The 18,564-nt window shown below is 43.2% G+C and overlaps 2 protein-coding genes across 2 annotated transcripts in view; one reads left to right on the top strand and one right to left on the bottom strand.

Annotated features, from left to right (window-relative positions):
* Positions 1 to 18,564, bottom strand: part of LOC118164799 (calpain-13-like) — a 66,407-nt gene that overhangs the window by 32,271 nt on the left and 15,572 nt on the right. Inside the window, exons 3-5 of the mRNA XM_035322550.1 lie at positions 11,341 to 11,599; positions 3,387 to 3,456; positions 2,446 to 2,564 (exon numbers count right to left, since the gene is read on the bottom strand). Coding sequence (XP_035178441.1) covers positions 2,446 to 2,564; positions 3,387 to 3,456; positions 11,341 to 11,599 — 448 coding nt within the window. The remainder of the gene's footprint in view (positions 1 to 2,445; positions 2,565 to 3,386; positions 3,457 to 11,340; positions 11,600 to 18,564) is intronic.
* LOC118164800 (heat shock transcription factor, Y-linked-like) lies at positions 7,580 to 9,629 on the top strand. Its single transcript, XM_035322551.1, has 2 exons — positions 7,580 to 8,950; positions 9,302 to 9,629. The coding sequence occupies exons 1-2, from the start codon at positions 8,288 to 8,290 to the stop codon at positions 9,449 to 9,451; spliced, it is 813 nt and encodes a 270-aa protein (XP_035178442.1). The 5' UTR covers positions 7,580 to 8,287; the 3' UTR covers positions 9,452 to 9,629.

Genomic DNA, 18,564 nt, shown 5'->3' with positions numbered 1-18,564 from the left:
AAATAAAAAAAAAAAAAAAAAAAAAAAAAAAAAGAGAGAGAGAGAGAGAGAGAGAAGAAAAAGTGAAAGAGAGAAAAGAACAAGCCTCTTTTGAGAGCTTGTATTTGTGCCAAGCAACTGCCTCCTGAAGCATCACAGGAATTAATCTAAAGCATGGGTATCTGCAAGTTCTCTCCTAAACTACGTAAGGCTAATGGTCTGAGTTGTTAAACAAGCTACCAAGTGGCTCCATTTCCTAGTGGCAGAGAAAGTCATTTGGGGATATAACAGTCCTGTAATCAGTGGGAGGAAGAGTCAGTATGGAAAATGTGCTAATATTGTTGGGTGATAGCAAACATTTCAGCGGATAAAGAACAATCACACCTCAACTGCATTTGGATTTCCCCTGCCTCTATCAAGATTCGGTCTCTAGATTTTCTAGAACCTCTCTCCGTGCTTCGATTAACACTTATATCATTTCCACGTGTTATCATGGAAAGGGACAGTATAGTGAATAACAACTGCTTTGAGGTGTTATCCATCTCCTTGATAGATGAGGAGGATGCAGGCAGTCTCTCCACCATGTGGACAAAGCAGGTGTTTCCCCAAGCTGATGGAACCTTTTAATGGAGAAGACAGTGAAGGAGATCCATGGGGATGACCTGAAGGAGCCATTTCCAGAATCATTAGCAGATTAATGTAGTTTAGCACGATTCTCAATCATAAGAGGCCAAGCTCTTATTTGCAATAATGCAAGGGACTCCAGTGGGAGTGGGAGTAAGCTAGCAATAGATTTAGCCTGCCGGGATTTTAATTCATCGGCTTTGGTCAGTGAAAAACCTCAAAATGAGCTGCTCTGTTAGAAAAGCACAAGACCAGACCTGGTAAGGTTCCCTATGCCTTAAATTGATGCATTCTGCCATAATCCCCTGTAGTTCCTAAGAAACATTTCCGTTTTTTCCCCAGACTGATCTGCTCCTTGCCCACTTCTCGCTCACACATAGCACACCCTGCCTTGGAGGCATCAGAGTTTCTGTGGCAGAGAAAGTGATTCATGCATAAACAGGGGTCTAACTTAATTCCTGGTGAAATAATGTCACTGTAATTATTCCCTAGACAAAAATGTCATTCATCTTAACTGCTGCTGATAAAGTGCTTAACACCCTTAACTCCTGCTGCTGAGTGTTTTGTAGGAAGCCTGGAGCAGCCCTTTGTAATACTGAGAGGCAATGTTCTGCAGATCCAGAAAGGAAAAAATTATAAGCTATAATTTTTATATTTGTATACAGTATGTCTTGTTTGAGATTCTTCTGAGGACTGGTAGCTTAGCCTGTGGATGGCAGTAAAATATCTTTGATGGAATAATTGAAAGACATTGCCGAGAAGGCATTTCCATTCCGAGTAGATTCCTCAAGGGTTTACTGCTTGAGGAAAGCCAGAAACAGTGACATTGATTTGAAGGTGTGATGACATTTTCAAATATTGTAAAGTAGTTATATTGCTTAAGAGTTAAGGATTGCTCGCAACTAATCTTTTCAAAGCTCTCATGAAAGAAAATCTATCTTGTATCCTTTTAATGTGTTTTAAGCAGTCTGGTGTCCCTTCAGCTGGTTTGTCTCCTATAAAAGCACCTCTGCTGGTTAGAAATGGGTCAAGACAGAAATATCTGGCATTCTGAAGGGCAAAGGAACAGAGCAAAATTTAGACTGCCTGCAAGATAATCCTCCTGGTGCTGCTCCATGAGAGCTCCAGGGGGTCAAAGAAGTGCCAGTACCAGAGATCTCTGCATATAACAGATTGTGAAAAAAGCGGGATGATGAATAGCCAAGGAATATACTGATTCTCTCTACCTCCAGTTTAGCTTCTGGAGGTAAGTGCTTTTAATTCTGTAAGATACTTGGCTGACTCAGATACAAGAAACCAGGGCCTGACTGCCAGTATCCCAGTCACTCACACAGGAGATTCAGAGAATTTCAAGAGTTGGTAGAAAGTGAAATTTACTAGAGAGCTTTGCTCCTCTCTCTGAATTAAATCTCTGATCTGTCTCCCAGGATTTGTAATTTCAAGTTAACTCCACCAGCTAAGAGGGCAAACTGAAGTATATTGGAAAATAGAAAATGAGAAAATAGATTAAAAAATAAAATGTCCAAATCAAAGCAGACTTCAGAATGCCTTTCAAAACATTTGTTCACAGATCTGTTCAAACAGCTGGTAGCTGTACCTCTGGAGCTGGGCACAAGTCATAACTTCCAGAAAAGGGCTTCAAATTCCCTGAAGTTTGATAGTACCACCTGGAGCATGAGGACCCATTAGAGAACTTGGGGTTTTCTGAAAAATTCTGAATTGGTTCTTAGCACTGAAAAACCAAAGCATTCAAAGGTGTTGAGATCTGGGCCTGCAGTTTGGACCCCTATGTAATCCAACCAGCCAAACCCCAGCAGTACCAATACAGCAGAGAATACATACCCGGAAATGGAATATCCCAGCATAATCATTCTGGAATCCTTGGTCCTTTGGTAAAACATTTTCCAAAAATTGCTTCTGCATTGTCAGGGAGCCAAGGGCAGCCAGCACCCAGCAGTCACCTCAAGGGAGGGAAGAATCCAGTACATTCAGGTAGTTATTCACAGTTGTGGATCATAACTAACTCCTTAGAAGAGCAGACTGCAACATCTAAGATATCTAAGAAACAGCTTGCTAAAAGAAAACAGCATTCTTCTGTCTTCCTTCTCTGCCCCCAAAACATCGAAACACCAACCAACATTCACCAGAAATGAACCCTGATACAACTTCAGCTATCCTTTGCTACTTCTATACTCCTTTTATCTTTTGCAGTCATGTTCACCTACAGTCTGGAAAGGGGTTTAGGAAATCTTCAAACCTCTCAGTTGGGGTGAGAAATTGGAAGATGTTTATTTCAATCTCAGAGCAGAACTACTCACAAAGACAAACATGATTATGAGCTGGGAGAAAATGATGGAACCGATAATGAGGTGCAGACACTTATCCAGGTGAGTATCATAGAAGATGGCCGAAATATCAATAGGAAAAAAAATGAAACAAACAAACAAACAAACAACACTGAGAGTGACCACGTGGAGACATTAGGATGAAAAGAAAATTCAGTCCTACACATGTTGGAGCTGTGCCTACTTACCCTACGTAACTGTGTTTCACCTTTGTACTTGAAGCTTCTGCAAGGAACAGCTGCTGCATTTGGCAATCCTGCTAAATATCTCCAATAAATTGTGTCGGGATTTGTGGGGGTCTGGGGCAACCCACGCTAATTATTTGTTTAGTGCAGCTACCATGGTCCATGCCTTTCCACCAGGAACTCAGAATGTAGCAAAGCAACCCCATGTTATTGGTTTGTGCCAATCTTTTCTGAAACAGGAACATAACCTTACCTATTTGTCCTTGAATAATATCGAATCTGCTAGCTCCATCCATGATCAAACAGGGATTTCTTCGAAGTTCCTGGAAGAAAGAAAATGCTGAGATCAGTGTGGCACATTCCCTTGCAGATGGGCCTTGCAGAGCCCCTCACTGGATTTTCACGTGAGCTTCTCTAATGCTACCAACACCTTTCAGAGGGCTCTGAGCCCGGCTGCCAAACCATGCAGTTTCTTGGGGGACAGTTACACAGAGCTTTCCAGGCAAAGTGGAGCTGGGACAGTACTTCAGCTCAGCATTGGATTTGTGCAAGTTTTATGCTCTGAGCTTTTCCACACAAGACTCATACAGATCTGCTGGGGCTGCTTTTCATCACTTTGAGTGAGGAAGCTATAGAAAGAATGCTTAATCTCTGTCTGCAAAATCCCACAGACTTGGCTGACATATTTTTAATTCAGGGAGAATTTTCTTTGCATTCTTTGAGAGTCTTGTTTGGTCAGTGAAGGAGGAAACATTTCAGAGTTTGGTCTTGTGCACAGAAGTGTAAATCACCCTCCCATCTACCTCTGCTATTAGTATGGGATATCTGAGTGCTTGGGTAAGATATTCCTGAGCATCCCCCGTGATTACCCTTGGCACACTCCCAGTGAATAAGGCTCTGTTTTGAAAGAGCATTCAGCCTTAAATAAGAGAGTCACTGCACACCAAAGAAAATGAAGAGATAAGAGGGAAAAAAAAGCCTCTCACTGAGAAAATTAATACAGCAGCTCTTCCTTAAGCAGGCCCTGGCATTTCTTCTGCCCAATCAATTTGACATGCTGCACAAACATGAGACCAGCACAAAACAGGACTCACATGTTCGCATGAGATCAGCATCAGCAAATGCTGTCAGTTTTCTGAAATGGCTTCACAGTGATCAAACCCTTCTAAGAAATTTCCCCAGCAGGAAAGGGTTCTACACAATAATGTCTCTCCAGGCTGGCTGATGGATCATGCTCCCACTGCCTTGGTGACACCAGGGAAAACAGTCTGAGAAAGTGTCTTTCTTTATGGAAAGGGGACATGCTGCTGTCATGCAGCCATCCACACTTAGTTGAGGAGTTTGGGGATTTGCAACGAGTGCTTTATTTTGAATATTGTGCACTACTCTGGGCTCCACAATATAAAAAGGCTGTAAAGATATTTGAAAGCATCCAGAGGAGGGCAACAAAGCCAGTTAAAGGGCTGGAAGTCATGTCCTTTGAGGAGAGGCTGAGAACACGGGTTATCTAGTTTGCAGAAAAGAAGGCTAAGAGGCAACCTCACTGCTCTCTACAGTTTCCTGAGGAGAAGACATGGAGACAGAGGCACCAATCTCTTCTCCCTGCTAACAGGATGTGTGGGAACAGCACAAAGCTGCACCGGGGACATTCAGACTGGATGTAACAAAAGAATTCTTTATCACGAAGGCGGTCAAACAGTGGAACAGCTGTTCTAATGAGGTGGTTGATGCTCCATGTCTGTCAGTTTTCATGTGGCATTTGGACAATACCCTCAGGAATACGCTTTAACTTTTGGTTAGCCCTAAGATCGTTAGGCTAGAAGATCTTTGTAGGTCTCTTCTGAATGAACTACTCTATTCTATTCTATAGTTGTGACAAGAGCAGCATATTGGAAATCTGGGCATTCTTAACTGGAAAGAAAGGGAGGAAAGGTAGTCTCCAAATATCTCTTTTTCCTTCCAAGGAAATGCAGCAGTCATAAAGCACCAGCAATTGTCTGTTATTGCAAAACCTAGCTATGTGCCTAGCTACTATGCACATAGTCATGCAGCCTTTAAAATTCACTAGCACTCAAATTGCATGACAAATACAGAAACTACATATTTATAACTCTGTCCAGAAGTATTGCTGTTTCTCTGAAAAAAATATGATGAGGCCTTGTAGCATTTTCCCCAAGACTTCCATTTTAGTGCTGTGTGATTTGGTATGCTATTTGTAGAGAAGAATTTTGTACAAAACACGCTTAGCACAAGTAGCTAACATTGCTGAAGCCTAAGGCTGTAGGCTATTAACTTTTACCCAGTTACAAGTAAGAAATGCCGCAGAGCCAGCTTGAACTGGAAGGTAAGAAAGTAAAGAAAAATATATTGACAGACTCTGCAACCATCAGCAGATTCTACAGCCCTGAAGATAGAAGAGAACGGCTCGTCTAGAGTCAATGAAGGGAACTAATCCAGAGAAGAAAGACCTCCAACCCTAATATTACTATTGGTCTAGACTATCAGGTTAGGGGTTGGGAACGTACAGTGTACAGGCATAATTGCATAGGGATTTCTTTGTTCAGGGTCTCTTGAAGAGCTTGAGCTGTTGCTGTAACTTTAACTCTGGAGAAGTGTGGGATTTTTTTGTTTGTTTGTTTTTGTTTTTTTGCTTATTAACATTGCCTAAACCTAGAACTGAACCCTGTTATGGTGATTGACTCTTGCATAATTTCCATAACATTAGCTGGAGGGGGAAAAAGAGTGAGCTCAAAGAGGCACGTGTTCTCTTCTCATAATATCTGCTAGTCCAGCATAGAAGGCAACCATATGGGCTATAAATCAACTGCTCTGTCTGATCTCATTCCCCAGGAGAAACATATAATCACTTGTTTTCCCTGGCCCAGTGAAGATTTCATTACATATTGCAGCACTACAGGCCTGGGGCAGAGTGGCTGGAAAGCTGTGCAGAGGAAAAAGATCTGGGGGTGCTGAGTGATGCTCACCTGAACATGAGCCAGCAGTGTGCCCAGGTGGCCAAGAAGGCCCACAGCATCCTGGCTTGTGTCAGGAATACTGTAGCCAGCAGGACCAGGGAGGTGATTTTCCCTTTGTACTCTGCTCTGGTGAGGCTGCACCTTGAGTGCTGTGTTCAGCTTTGGGCCCCTCACTACACGAAGGTAATCAAGGCCCTGGAGCGTGTCCAGAGAAGAGCTACAAAGCTGGTGAAGGAGAAACTTGGGGTGATCAGTGTAGATGTAGGGCACATGCAGATACATGCAAAGGACTCAGTCTTACAATTCTGTGGAAAATCGAAAGCCTGGGGTTGGATTTACTGGGTAGTGTAAGCCAGTCTGACTGCAGGCTGCTACACAGTATGGTGGTCTGGCCACGGACACACTTCCACCAGACTTCCCTTTGATCCAGCATTATGAATCTGAGGATTAAGGAGGAGAAGATGACTCTTTGCAGAGCTGCCCCCCTGTCAGATCACCTTAACCCTGCAACAAATTCCCACTCCCACTTCTGTTCCCACCAGCTTGTGCCACAGTACCACATCTTTCCCACAGGCTGTACTTGTGCTGCTTCCCCTGCCCCAGCCCCAACTTCCTGACAGATCTTCACATCACAGGCCATAGCATTCCCTCTTGAACAGCACAAGAATTAAGAAAAATAAAAGAAAAAAACTGATTATCAGGGAGGAGGACAAAGAGTACCCAAATAGAAGTTTTTGTTTTTGTTTTCACCCCTCCATCTACAGACAGGCCAAAACTGATGCAGTAGGAACTCCAGCTCAGCTTAGCTGTGTGGAAAGTTCCTAATCCCAAAACATTTTTTTATATGTCCCATTTTGGTTTTGTCAGTTTCTGTTTTTAAATTTCCTTAATATTGAAGTTATTTCCTGGAAAACTCTGGGAATTAAATGAAATGCCAATAAACAAAGCATCATCAAAGTAGTGTAGAATCATGATAAGTGCACTGTTGCTGGAAGAGGGTTATATTTGCTTTGGAAAGGGCAGAAGAGGAGAGGTAAAAATGTGACCAAGCCCTTTTGCAAAGTGACTGAATCAAATAAATCACTTTGATAATTTAAAGAATTTAAGTAGTGAATGCCAGCAAACAAGTATTGGTTCAGACTATGACTTTCCCCAATATTTTTTAGATTTTTTAATTGCAGTAGCACAGTTCCCTGAGTCTTTTCTAATGGAACAAGGTATGACTCTTGCTCAAGTCCTTGTTAAAGACCCTGTTCTTTCCTTCTCCTCACACCAGATATATGAGACATACTGAGAAGTCTGTGCCCTGATGCTATGAACAGACTGTGATGATGCAGAGGAAACTCACGTTAGCTATTTCAGAAGTCCATATACATTACCACCAGATATGAAGACTCCAAACTCTGAACATAATTGGCAATGCACAAGGTAAAATAGATGGAGAATTGCTCCATCCAGTATAGCAGTTGCTCAACTGCTATATTGGATCTGGAGCAACAACAGCGGATATAATTGCTATCTGCAATTATATACACTTAAATAACAAGATCCTATATGACTCCAAAGATGGAAGCTAAGAGATTAAAAGGCTGAAGATGCCATTTTTGTCACAGGTACACTCCCAGCCACTTTTTGTTTTTCATGTCAGAAGGAGCCAATGGTAGAGGGTGTGAAAAATAGATGTATGTTAAATTGGCCATGCTCTGTAGGCAGGATGCAACTACACTTACTCCCTGGGACACATTCTGGTATGTCAAAGTTCCTTGGGGAAATTATAGGTATCTTTTGCCTGTTGGTTTAGGTAGTTTAAATACCTTGGATCATATTTCCTTACAGTTACCATCTCAGTAACTTAAGAGCAAAGTGGGTATGGACATTTGTGTATATGCAAACTGTGTCTAACTGACATAATCCTGCAGTTTTAAAATGTTAAATTCCATACTTTTATTCTTAACACTGCAGCCTTCCCCCTTCTTCCTTGGGGAACAGCTCCTAGTGCTCGCCTCTCAGGACACACCGGGCTGAAATATAGTTTCATTTACTTCTTTACTCTCGACTGAAGACATCTGCAGCTTTGTCAATGAAAAGCAGCCTAGCTGGCAATTCTGTCTGTCACTGCTCCGTTTTGCTGGCAGTTGGATGCTGGCCGGTGATGTCACCATGACGCAGCACAGGCACCATGGTGACATTCGGGAAGCTTCCACCACACACCCTAGGCCACAGGCGGGTGCGGCTGCACTTCATCCCCGTTTGGCAGGAAAGGGCCCAGTTGGTCGAGGAAATGGCTATGGACAGAAATTTCTGTCCAACTAGAAAGACAATAATTTCAATGGAGCCTTCTTCAACAGAAACATCAAATGTTTCTGTTTGGAACAATCCCATTGATTTGGCAGCCTCAGCTTCTCCTCAAGTAGGTGATAAAAGAGCAGCTCGTGATGCTGCCCTGGGATCTATAAAAGAAGAAAACACTTCTGAAGGTTCACGTGGTGAACCCTGCACGAAAAGAGTACATCTTCATTTTTCTGAGGAAAGCTCTGGCAAAGCCAATGACTTGTCACCCCAATCCTTTCTGAAAACACTCTGGGAAATTGCTGGAAGCAATCGGTTTCAGTCCCTTTGGTGGGGTGACGATGGGAACTGCATAGTGATTGCGGAAAAACTCTTCAAAAGGGAACTGCTGACAAGGAGAGGACCTCTGAAAACTTTTGAAATTGATAGCATGAAAACTTTCATTCATCAGCTTCATCTTCATGGATTCTGCAAAATGCAATGGGATTTGACAAGATCTTCCTCATATGATGAATTTCTAGCTGATAAAGAAGCAATCTCTGCTTTTAACAAGGTATGTTAGTCCCCCTACCCATGGAATACCTCTCAGAACATGTTAGTGGGATTGATATCCAATCAGTCCCAAGTGAGGTGGCCAAAGGTTGTTGGTATTTGGGTTTCCAAACCAGTTTTTATGCTTTTGAAAATCTTGCATTTCTCTGCTACACTCAAATGGCAAAAATACAAGGGTGGTTATTGCTTAACAGAACCGTGTCATACCATGTTAATCGTATGGGGCACGTTTAAAATGCCCCTGAGAGTCTTCAGTGTTTGCCTTTTGTGACTGTAACTCTTAGCTATCATATCTTGGTCTTTTCCAGTCTTGAAATGGCGGTAACTAACTTTTCTCATTTGCATTTTGTAGTTACTCTTCTACCATAACCCCTATTTCAAGAGAGACTATCCCCATCTGTTAAGACGATGCAAGCAAAGTACCAGTCTAAAAAAAGCTGCATTTTCACTGGAACCCGCTTTGAAGGAAGGCCGCCTGAGAAGAAACCCACTGAAGATATAGTCAGGCCCTGCTTCGACAGCAGTCAGTGCACAGATCAATCCTCAGGCCCCATCCCTTTTTCCACAACACCACAGCTACTCCCTGGTTGGCATCCTGGATACTGCTTCTGCTGGATCTGCTGTGCCTCCATACCACATTACACCTCACATAACAGAAAGTGTATGTCCACCAGAGCTGGAACCAGATAGCAGAGCTGCAGGTGACACTGTACATACTAGAGGAAGTATAGGTGATAGGTACTAAGTGAATAGAGTGTAGTAGTTCTATAAATAAACTGTCTGAATAAAAAATATTTTCTAGTTTCTGTTCTGTTTCTAGCTTCTGTTTCTTCAGTTTGACAGCTACTGTTCTTACACCCAGGGTATGGAGGTTTCTTTCAGGAAGACTGTTTTGCTCCAGCTCAGGGGAGACAAAGGCCCCAGGCACTAGCACCACACTCAGTAAACTCCAGCAAAACAGCCATGCGTGGCTAATCCAGTTGCTTTACCAGTAGCAATGGATACACAGCATTGCTATTCAGTGCAGTCCAATGATGGAACATAAGGTCCTAGGTTAAACATTCATATGCCAGATGAAGATGACATCACATCCGCCCGTTAAACCTGAACTGGAAACCAGCAAGCATCCTAGTTTATTTGAATTAACTATTGCTGCATCTGTGGCTTGGATTACAGAAATCATAGCTCAAATAGAATTTGAGAGCTTTTCAGATTTGCATCAAGTCATCTAGAAACAGATGAAAGTGGGAACATTAGTTTTAGTAAGATTCACAGGCAAAAATAATAAAAAAAAGTCTTCCTACAATAATGTATCTAATGAAGTCATTAATGTTACAAATGCTAACCCAGAGAGGCAGATATCTCTTTAACTGAGCCAGATAATTGTGTATTTCTAGAATTGTAACATGGTCGCCATTAGAAGACTAGAAAACCCCTTCAAAAACAGACTGGAACGACAACCTTGCAATTAGCATGGTGGCAGACTGCATGGTATGTCAGATCTGCTCCTAGTACTTCTAGGTCTATGGGATGGATCCAGAGGCAGTGAATGTCCAAGACCCCTTCCCAGAAACATCCCTCTGAGGGATGAGTTTAGGCAGATGTGAGGGAAAGAAAATGCAAAGGCTAGGTGAGAGTGTTAGAATATTGAATATATATATATATATATATATCCAGAGTAGAACCATAGCCAGAAATTGGCCTTGTAACTCTAGAGAACTGGTTGGCCCAAGATCTGACAGACCAACAGGCTGGCTGCCTCCTGTGGAAGTGTATCATCACAGCCAACAGAAACCCATAGAGAGGTTTTGGCCATGGGTGAAACCATGTGATCTTGTAATAGTGGAATGTCAAAATCCACACATTTAACAGAGCAAGAAAGAAAATCTCAGCTTAACTGATTTAGATCACTACTCAGTTAAGAACAATTAAAACTGAGGAAGTTGTTTTCAGAAGAGAGGAATTGAAGTAGGAATTGAAGTCCAGGAATTGAAGGGGCAGCTGGTGAACCCCAGGACTTGCAGATGACAGAAGAGCCTCAGCAAGAGTTGCTCTGCTCCTACCCACGTGCTCTGGGCATTAATGGAACTTATGATCCCTGGGCTGCTTGCAAACCTCCATGCTTGTTCAGGTGTTTTACAGTGTCTTTCTCCTTGCTGCCCTGAACTGCAAAGGCCAATTCACACTGGACATGCAGAAGAAGATGCTGTAAAGAGGTTATCTCCCCTCCACACATCCCACACCAAGGTTCCCTTCTTTCAGTGCTGTGCTTCCAGTGCTTCCCTGCTTAGCACAGACCTCTTCCCCTCAATGTGAAGGTTTCTACCCACTGGCCATCAGCACTCCCATTCAGCAGCAGTGCTGTGAAACAGCCTGGCTAACATAACTCACAGTTGGCCTCCTCCACTCTATTTGCTGCAGCTGGTCCTCTGGGAGCAGGCTGGCACCGACGGAGCTGATGTGAGCAGGGAAGGTGTCATCCTCAAACAGCCGGCCTTGGCTCAGACACAAGGCTCGCAGGCGGCTGAAGTCCTGATTATTAAATTTTTTCAGGTTCTGGAGGCTTCCTGTTGTCCCGGCTGTTTGCCAGCCTTCTTCCAACCTCAGAGCAGAGCTGGGATTGAGCATTGTGGACCCTTCCTGCAAAGGAGTAGAGACACAGATGGCCATTAATTGTCCAGTCCAAAGTGGGGAGCTTGTGGGAAAGCAAACCCTCCCCCAGGAGGACAGTGGAGCACACAAAGCTGAGGGCAGTCACAGTGACAAAATCCTTATTAGCTGGAAATGCCTGGGGAAAGAGGAGTAGTTAAATCTCAACTGGTTTATCTTAAATCAGTTCTGTCATCTCTATAGATTCAATTTTGAGTCTTCCCCGAGGACAGAGAGGACAAAGCTGTTACGGAGATGCTGTGTTACTGATGAGGTATATCTGCAACTTGAGCACAAGCTGCAGGATGGAGCAGGAGCTTCAGACTCCTTCAGGGAGGCAGTGTGAGCAGGGAGTCCGGTCAAAAGTGCCCAGGACTCTTCTGGCCGTGGATCATGCCTGGGCCCAGGACATCTTTTGAGTTAATTTATTTCATTTCAGCAAGGGAGTGCTCCTTGTGAGAGACCTAAATAAGGCAGACACTTGCCTTTCCTTGAGTTCTGTTCCGAACACCCCAGACAGATTAGTGGGATGGCTTTCTACCAGCTTCCACAGATACTTCACCAGACTCCCTAAAGCTACAGTGCGGATACCGGACTGAGCTGCAACACCCAGACCCTAATCCAACCTGCATTACACACTCGCAGGGTTGTGCTCCAAGGTCTGGGGTTTTTGGAGTGACCTGCTGTGTTTAAACCTGTGACCTATAGTGTCTGAACTGATCTGAACTGCTGGTTCCTATTTAAACTGGGGAGTCATTGCATGGCATCCATTGATAATCCAGTCTAAAGCATGTTTTGATCCCTCCTTATTAAACATTTTTATTTGCCTAAAGACAAGGTACATTTCATTTAGGAAGAGTGAACGTTTCACATTTATGGTGAATCTCTAGACCAACCAGACATGCTATTATATCCGCTCGCACAGCTACAAAAGAATCAAGGAGACAGCAACTCCACTAGGGACTTGGTCCCCTTTACAATCACCAAACAACACAGCAGGTGGGAAGGTGGAAAACTGGCACATTTGGAGGGGCAGTGGCACCTGGAGCTTTAAAAGAGTAATTTGCTCTGTCTAACCAGCACAGAGGCTTTCAGGTACACTCCCCAGAGACACAGAGATGTACAGAGACACACGTGCATCTGGGGATCTACCTTCAGTTGAAAAGCTCTGCTGTGGATTTCAGAGAGGTAGCAGAAAGTTTGTACAGCCTCTGTCACTGATGAATTATTATTATTTTTTTTTTTTTACACAGCATGTATCATGTAGATGTATATATATATGTAGATGTATCAGCAATTTAATATTTATTAATTCCTTTACAGTAAGTCACAAATTAGATTTCATAATTTTGTCTTTAGTAGCACTTAAACATCAAGTTAATCATTACCCTATTTAACAGAAGAACTCAGTAGTGTTTGCTACAGTCAAAACAGTGACTTTAAAGTTAAAGATTCATAAATGGCAAGGTTCACACACAAGACTTACGGCAAGGTATTAGCAGTTTCTGTACAGCGAACAATTGGGGATTTCTATACAGCAAGGGTTTAGGCATGTCTGTACAACAAGGTATTGGGCATTTCTGAACTCAGTTGTGCACTCAAGAACTTTTCCTCTCTTGGAGCATTACTCAGCCTCCTCTGTGTCAGTGTATTCAGTGGAAGATCATTTGAATCTTAAGAAGTCAGGCCTCTAGTGAATGATTCTCTTTTCTCTGTGTTGGCTTATACAGTGGATGATTATTGAACCTGGTGTGGTGTTGTCCTGAGAAGAGACCCACCTCTGGAAGAGATTCTAGATTACAGTCTGATGTGGTCCTCGACAGCTCAAAGGGGCTCTTTACTTAGGACCAGCATATATAGGATCACAAGATGATTGGCTTTAGTCAGTATTTTTCCACCCTGGCCACAGTTCAGGTTAGGTAGTTCTGGTATTTTCTACCAACTGTACAATTCCACTACTTCCAAGATTGTACAGTTCTGGTACCTTCTGAGTTAGGCTACAATGCAGGTGTTCACCCTTCATTCACCCTTCCCCTCCAGGTACTGACAGCACAAAACCAAGAAAGCAACTGTCATGAGACTTTTGTCCCTTTCCTTTTGTAAAGAGAAGCCCCTGTTAAAAGCCTGTGTTAGCAGACCTTTAATATTGAGAAAGATCACTGCGGCCACCTCTGACTTCTTGCATGACAGAAGCCACTGCACTTGATCCAGCAGTCCCTGCCACTAGCTCCTGGCTTACACTTAAGATGTACCTTCTCATCAGTTAGCAACGGCAAATTCACAATATGCCTGGGCAAACCACTTGCCTATTTCATTCACTTTCTGCGCAAATTACTAGCCTCAGGTTGCTTGGTTTCAGTTTCAAGCCACTGCATGCCATTGCTTTTTATTTTTTCATCTAGTAAAAATATATAATATAAAAGGGCTCTTTCCTACCAAACAAATAGATCTGTTGATCTGATATGTTGCTGGTCCGGTACAAAGGGAACAGAAGGCTCCAGTGAGAACTAAGCCTCAGATTTCTGTTGTGAACACAGAGCAGCCACAACGAAGATATAATACAGGCCCCTTGCCACATGCTTAGTGTTATCAGCCCTCCTTGGCCCTTCAAGTCACTTGGCTTTCTGGCATCGCAACAACAGCCTAGAAAAACAGGGAGTTTTTGCATTTCTTTGTCTTAATTAAAAGCCCCACCAAAAAATCAGATGGCATTCAGAAATCACACTCCACCAGCAAGATGAGAGCACGTTCCCCTTGGGCTTGCATATTTTTTTTTTTACACATTGGAAATAAATCTCATGTAATGTACCATAACACAACAAAAGGATGGCTTCTTCTTAACAAATATTCATTTGAAACTGCGCTCAGGCCCCGTGCATGCTAAAATATATTTCTTGCAGCAGTGTTCCAGCAAAAGTGATTGCTAATTCTGAAACTCAAATTAAACCTAACAGAGCTTGAAGGCTGGGGCTGACATGTATTCCCTCTCTTCTGACAGACAACAAGAGCTTTTAGCATGCTCGTGCACGTGTGTGTGCTTAATTACATTGTTTAACATATCCAGAATAATTTAGCAACCAGACTGAAGAAAATAATACACTTAACTACATTTTCCTTCCAGGCGTAACTTCATCAGCTTTGTCTGAGTGAACATGCGCACAGATAAGGTGAGCTCTATCTCTTGACCGTGCTGTGTAACAGCCCCTAGGGTCACCCACGGCCAGCTAGCTCCACGCTCCCTACGCTCTGCCAGCCGCTTCTTTTGGAGCTCTGAGCCCCGGCCACAGACCGCTTCCACCTGGCTTTCATTGGAGCAAGAGCAATGGAGAAGAGCACGACAGTTTTTAAAGCAGAATATTGCCTGTCTGAGTGGGGAACATCTTACAGGTGCTGAACTCTGAGGGAGAAAGGGCAAAAATAAAGCAGTGGGTCTCAGATGCACAGCCCTCGGGCTGCTCCGTGCCACGAGACATGTGGAAAGAGGGAGGAATTTCAAACAATCAGAAAAACTCATTCAGGCATATGGGGTGGTTTTACTGTGCTAGGCAGCTGAACGCCACAACCGCTCTCTCACTCCCCCTCCTCAGATGAGGAGGGGAAGAAGTAAAGGAAAGAACAACTCACGGGTTGAGATAAGGATGATTTAATTAAAGAGAATATATACATATATATATATATATATTATTAAGGAAATATTATTATTAATTAAACAATTCAACTAAAGGGAAAAAAGGAAAAGGGGAAGAGGGAGGGGGAAAGGGAATAACTAAACAAAACAAGTAAAGGGTATGTGGAAGTGCAGAGGAAAGAAATTACTCTCTACTTCCCACAAATGAGCGATGCTTGACCACGTCCTTGAAGCAGGGCCTCAACGCACGTAGCCGGTGTTCGGGAGGAGGACAGACGTTTTCGCAACGAGAGCCCACCCCTCCCCTCTTCTTCCTTTTTCCACCTTTTATTGCTGAGTGTGACATCATATGGTATGGAATATCCCTTTGGTTGGGTTAGGTCAGCTGCCCTGGTGATGTTTCTTTCTCACTTTTTGCCCACCCCCTAGGAGGGTCAGAGAGAGTCCTGATGCTGTGCCAGCACTGCTCAGCAGCAGACACAACACCGGTGTGATACCACTGCTGTTCTAGCTACAAGTGCAGAGCACAGCACTGTATGGGCTGCTGCAGGGAAAGTTAACATCCCAGCCAGACCCAGTACAGCATACTGAAAAACACCAGAGGAAAGATAGAGAGAGACTGACTCTCAACTAAGAAGGAAAGTTTGTTCAGAGGGGTTACACATACATTTACTTTGTCCTGGGATCTCCTCCAAAACTCAAAACTTCCTTATCTGAATGGAGGAACGAATCGCACCCAACTTTGCTCCCACTGTTCCTTTTTGGTCCCTCCCTTCCTTCTCAGCAGAGATCCTTCTTGTTACTTGCCCAGGAGTAGTGAATGACGAAGGATGAGGGAGGGAAGGGGAAAAACCACAGAGGGAAGGAGGAAAAGAGGTGGGTTGTGACAACTAGAAGGAATAGGAAGGAAGAGGGAGTCTCTGAGGATATGACAGCAGAAAGGTTAGTGACCCCTGCAGAAACTAGCCTGGAAACCCTAAGTACCCACTCTTTTCTGTATTAAACAACTTAAAAGCCACTGGCAAAGGGTGTGTATCATCTCTCTCCAGCACTTGGTTACAAAGGATGTCAAGCCACTGCTAAAATCAGGTACTCAGTGGTGGCAAATGCTCCTGACAGCTAATTACATTTTGCAAAATGCTTTATGTCAGAGTATAGACATCATTTCCTTGAAAGGTTTCTGACATTTTTCACTGTGTAGGAAGTGTAAATAAGCAATTAGAAACACGTCTACTTCATAACTGAACTATCTACCTTCCCCTCTCCCATTTATTCCAAAACATTTCTGATACACGTTGGTTCAGCTGGGTTTCATACTTCAGGAAGACTGCTGAATTTGCATCAGACTCTATGAAAAATCCCAGAAAAAACAAAAGGCCAACAGCCCTTCTTCCCCTGTTCCCTCAAACGCTCCAAAATATCAATATATTTAACCTCTCACACAATATTCAATATATGCTACAGTAATACGAGCTCTTTACCTTTAAGACCCTGTCGCTCATGTATATGGAGCATTGTAAAAACTTTGGGGAGTCAGCTCCAGAATGGTCTTATAGTGAAGGAAAGAGTGAACTTACTAGTTCCCACTGCACTCAGAGAAGAAACAAATGAGAGCACGCTGTTTCTCAGCAGCTTGCCCTCAGTGACAGCAAACTGCAGAGACAGAGCAGGGACCTGAACTTGGATGTCCCAAACCCTCTGGCAGATGGATAGTGGGTCCCTGTACATGAAGTGTTCAAAAGCCTTGAGCACTCCAAAAAAAATATAAAATCAAGACCAAAGACAGGCAAACCTTCTACAGATTGGTTTCCCAGTGGCATCTGATATGACCCTCTGCTCCAACTAGTCTATGAAGTACTCCTTTCTGGCTATTTATTAAGTCATTTTTCTGCATACGTAGCATATGATGCTCCCCGTTAACTTGTTTCTTCCTCATTTAACAGCAGCACACAGAAAATATAGAGTCCCCCTCCTCTTAGGATCTCCACACTCACCAGATCCAACTTCTTCCAACAACTTACCATTTTAATGTCAGGCTCATTGTAGGACAGCAAATTCATCTTTTCTTTCCCTACATGTAACATTAAGGTCGGGGACTGATTTATTCTGTCTCCCCAAGACAAATCCCTCTCAATGTTTCTGTGGTGCTTTTCCAGCACTATTCCTTGTATTTTGTCCACTTTATTGTGTAATAAGTAAAATAGCAAAGTGATGTTTTACCTGCAATGCCTCCGGCAGAACTCTCCAGCCAAACCCAAGAGAGCAACAGATAGGCTGGTATTATCTGTGTGATCCTTTATAGGGCAAACTTCACCCCGCCTTTAGCAAACGTAACCAGGTTGAATTTGAGTTCAAGGTCAAAACCAAACAAAAGGACTTGGGTGTAATAGTCTTACACCACAGTATGTATATACACACACTTCTATTAGCCATGCAAAATGAATTCTATACCTAGCTGGACAGTTAAGTCTCCCCTGGCTTATTGTGGTTTCAGATGCAGTCGTTCTTAAGGGAAAATGGGTTTTGTTTGCACCTCCCACACTTTCACAAGACCTGCTGTCCCCCTTACACCAGGAAATGCAGAAATGTTATTGGGCACAGGCTGGCAGGACTCACAGAGACATGCTGTCAGAGCTGTGTGTCATTCTTTCTGCAATAGTAAAAGAAGCATATGCTCTTAAGCCAATACCCATTAGCATTTACACTGGGCTCTTCTTCAAATATCATGTCAGTTTACTCAGGTAGCTTGATTTATTTCCTCCATTACCGCCTGAGGAAGTAAGGGTTATGTATATAATTAGAACATCTAGGGGACTGTCCTCTATTTTGCCAAATTAAAGAATAACTAGGTATGATATGGGAAGAGGGAGTCTCTTTCATTTTGGGGAAGCCAAACCGAGATAGCCTAAAGAGGCCCAAAATCCAGTGGAATGGTGTGTGGAATATTCTCTGGGACACATTGCCTGGCAGCACTATTCCTACATCCCATAAACATATTTTTGAAGAAAAGCAGTAATGTGCCCAGTTCAGGGCTGCCCAGTATCAGAAAGACCCTGAAAGCACAGCAAGTTCAGCAGCAGCCCACCGCTCTGTGTAAATTTTCTGGGTAAATTAGAGCAAAACCCACTCCAGAGAGTAAAACCAGTGCAGTTTTCCTTTGAGAGCTGCTTTCCACAACGGTTGCATAAATAAAAGCTGATTGCACCAGAAGCAGGGAGCAAAGATTTTCCCAAATGCTCGTGTTGCTAGCTCATCTCACAGCAAGCGTGTTGTTAATTGCTCCTCTCTGGGGAAATGACAGGTATGTTCCCCTCCAGGTATGGTGATTTATTGTCTGG

The sequence above is a fragment of the Oxyura jamaicensis genome, chromosome 3 (genome assembly GCF_011077185.1).
Source record: "Oxyura jamaicensis isolate SHBP4307 breed ruddy duck chromosome 3, BPBGC_Ojam_1.0, whole genome shotgun sequence".
Lineage (NCBI taxonomy): Eukaryota > Metazoa > Chordata > Aves > Anseriformes > Anatidae > Oxyura > Oxyura jamaicensis.
The sequence above is the reverse complement of the archived record's forward strand: the minus strand, read 5'-3'. Positions and strand labels throughout refer to the sequence as shown.

Excerpts from the sequence above, each read along its gene's own strand:
- LOC118164800 (XM_035322551.1), top strand. The coding sequence starts at position 8,288 with ATGGTGACATTCGGGAAGCTTCCACCACACACCCTAGGCCACAGGCGG. Across the intron at positions 8,951-9,301 it reads CAATCTCTGCTTTTAACAAG|TTACTCTTCTACCATAACCC; the intron begins GTATGTTAGTCC and ends TGCATTTTGTAG.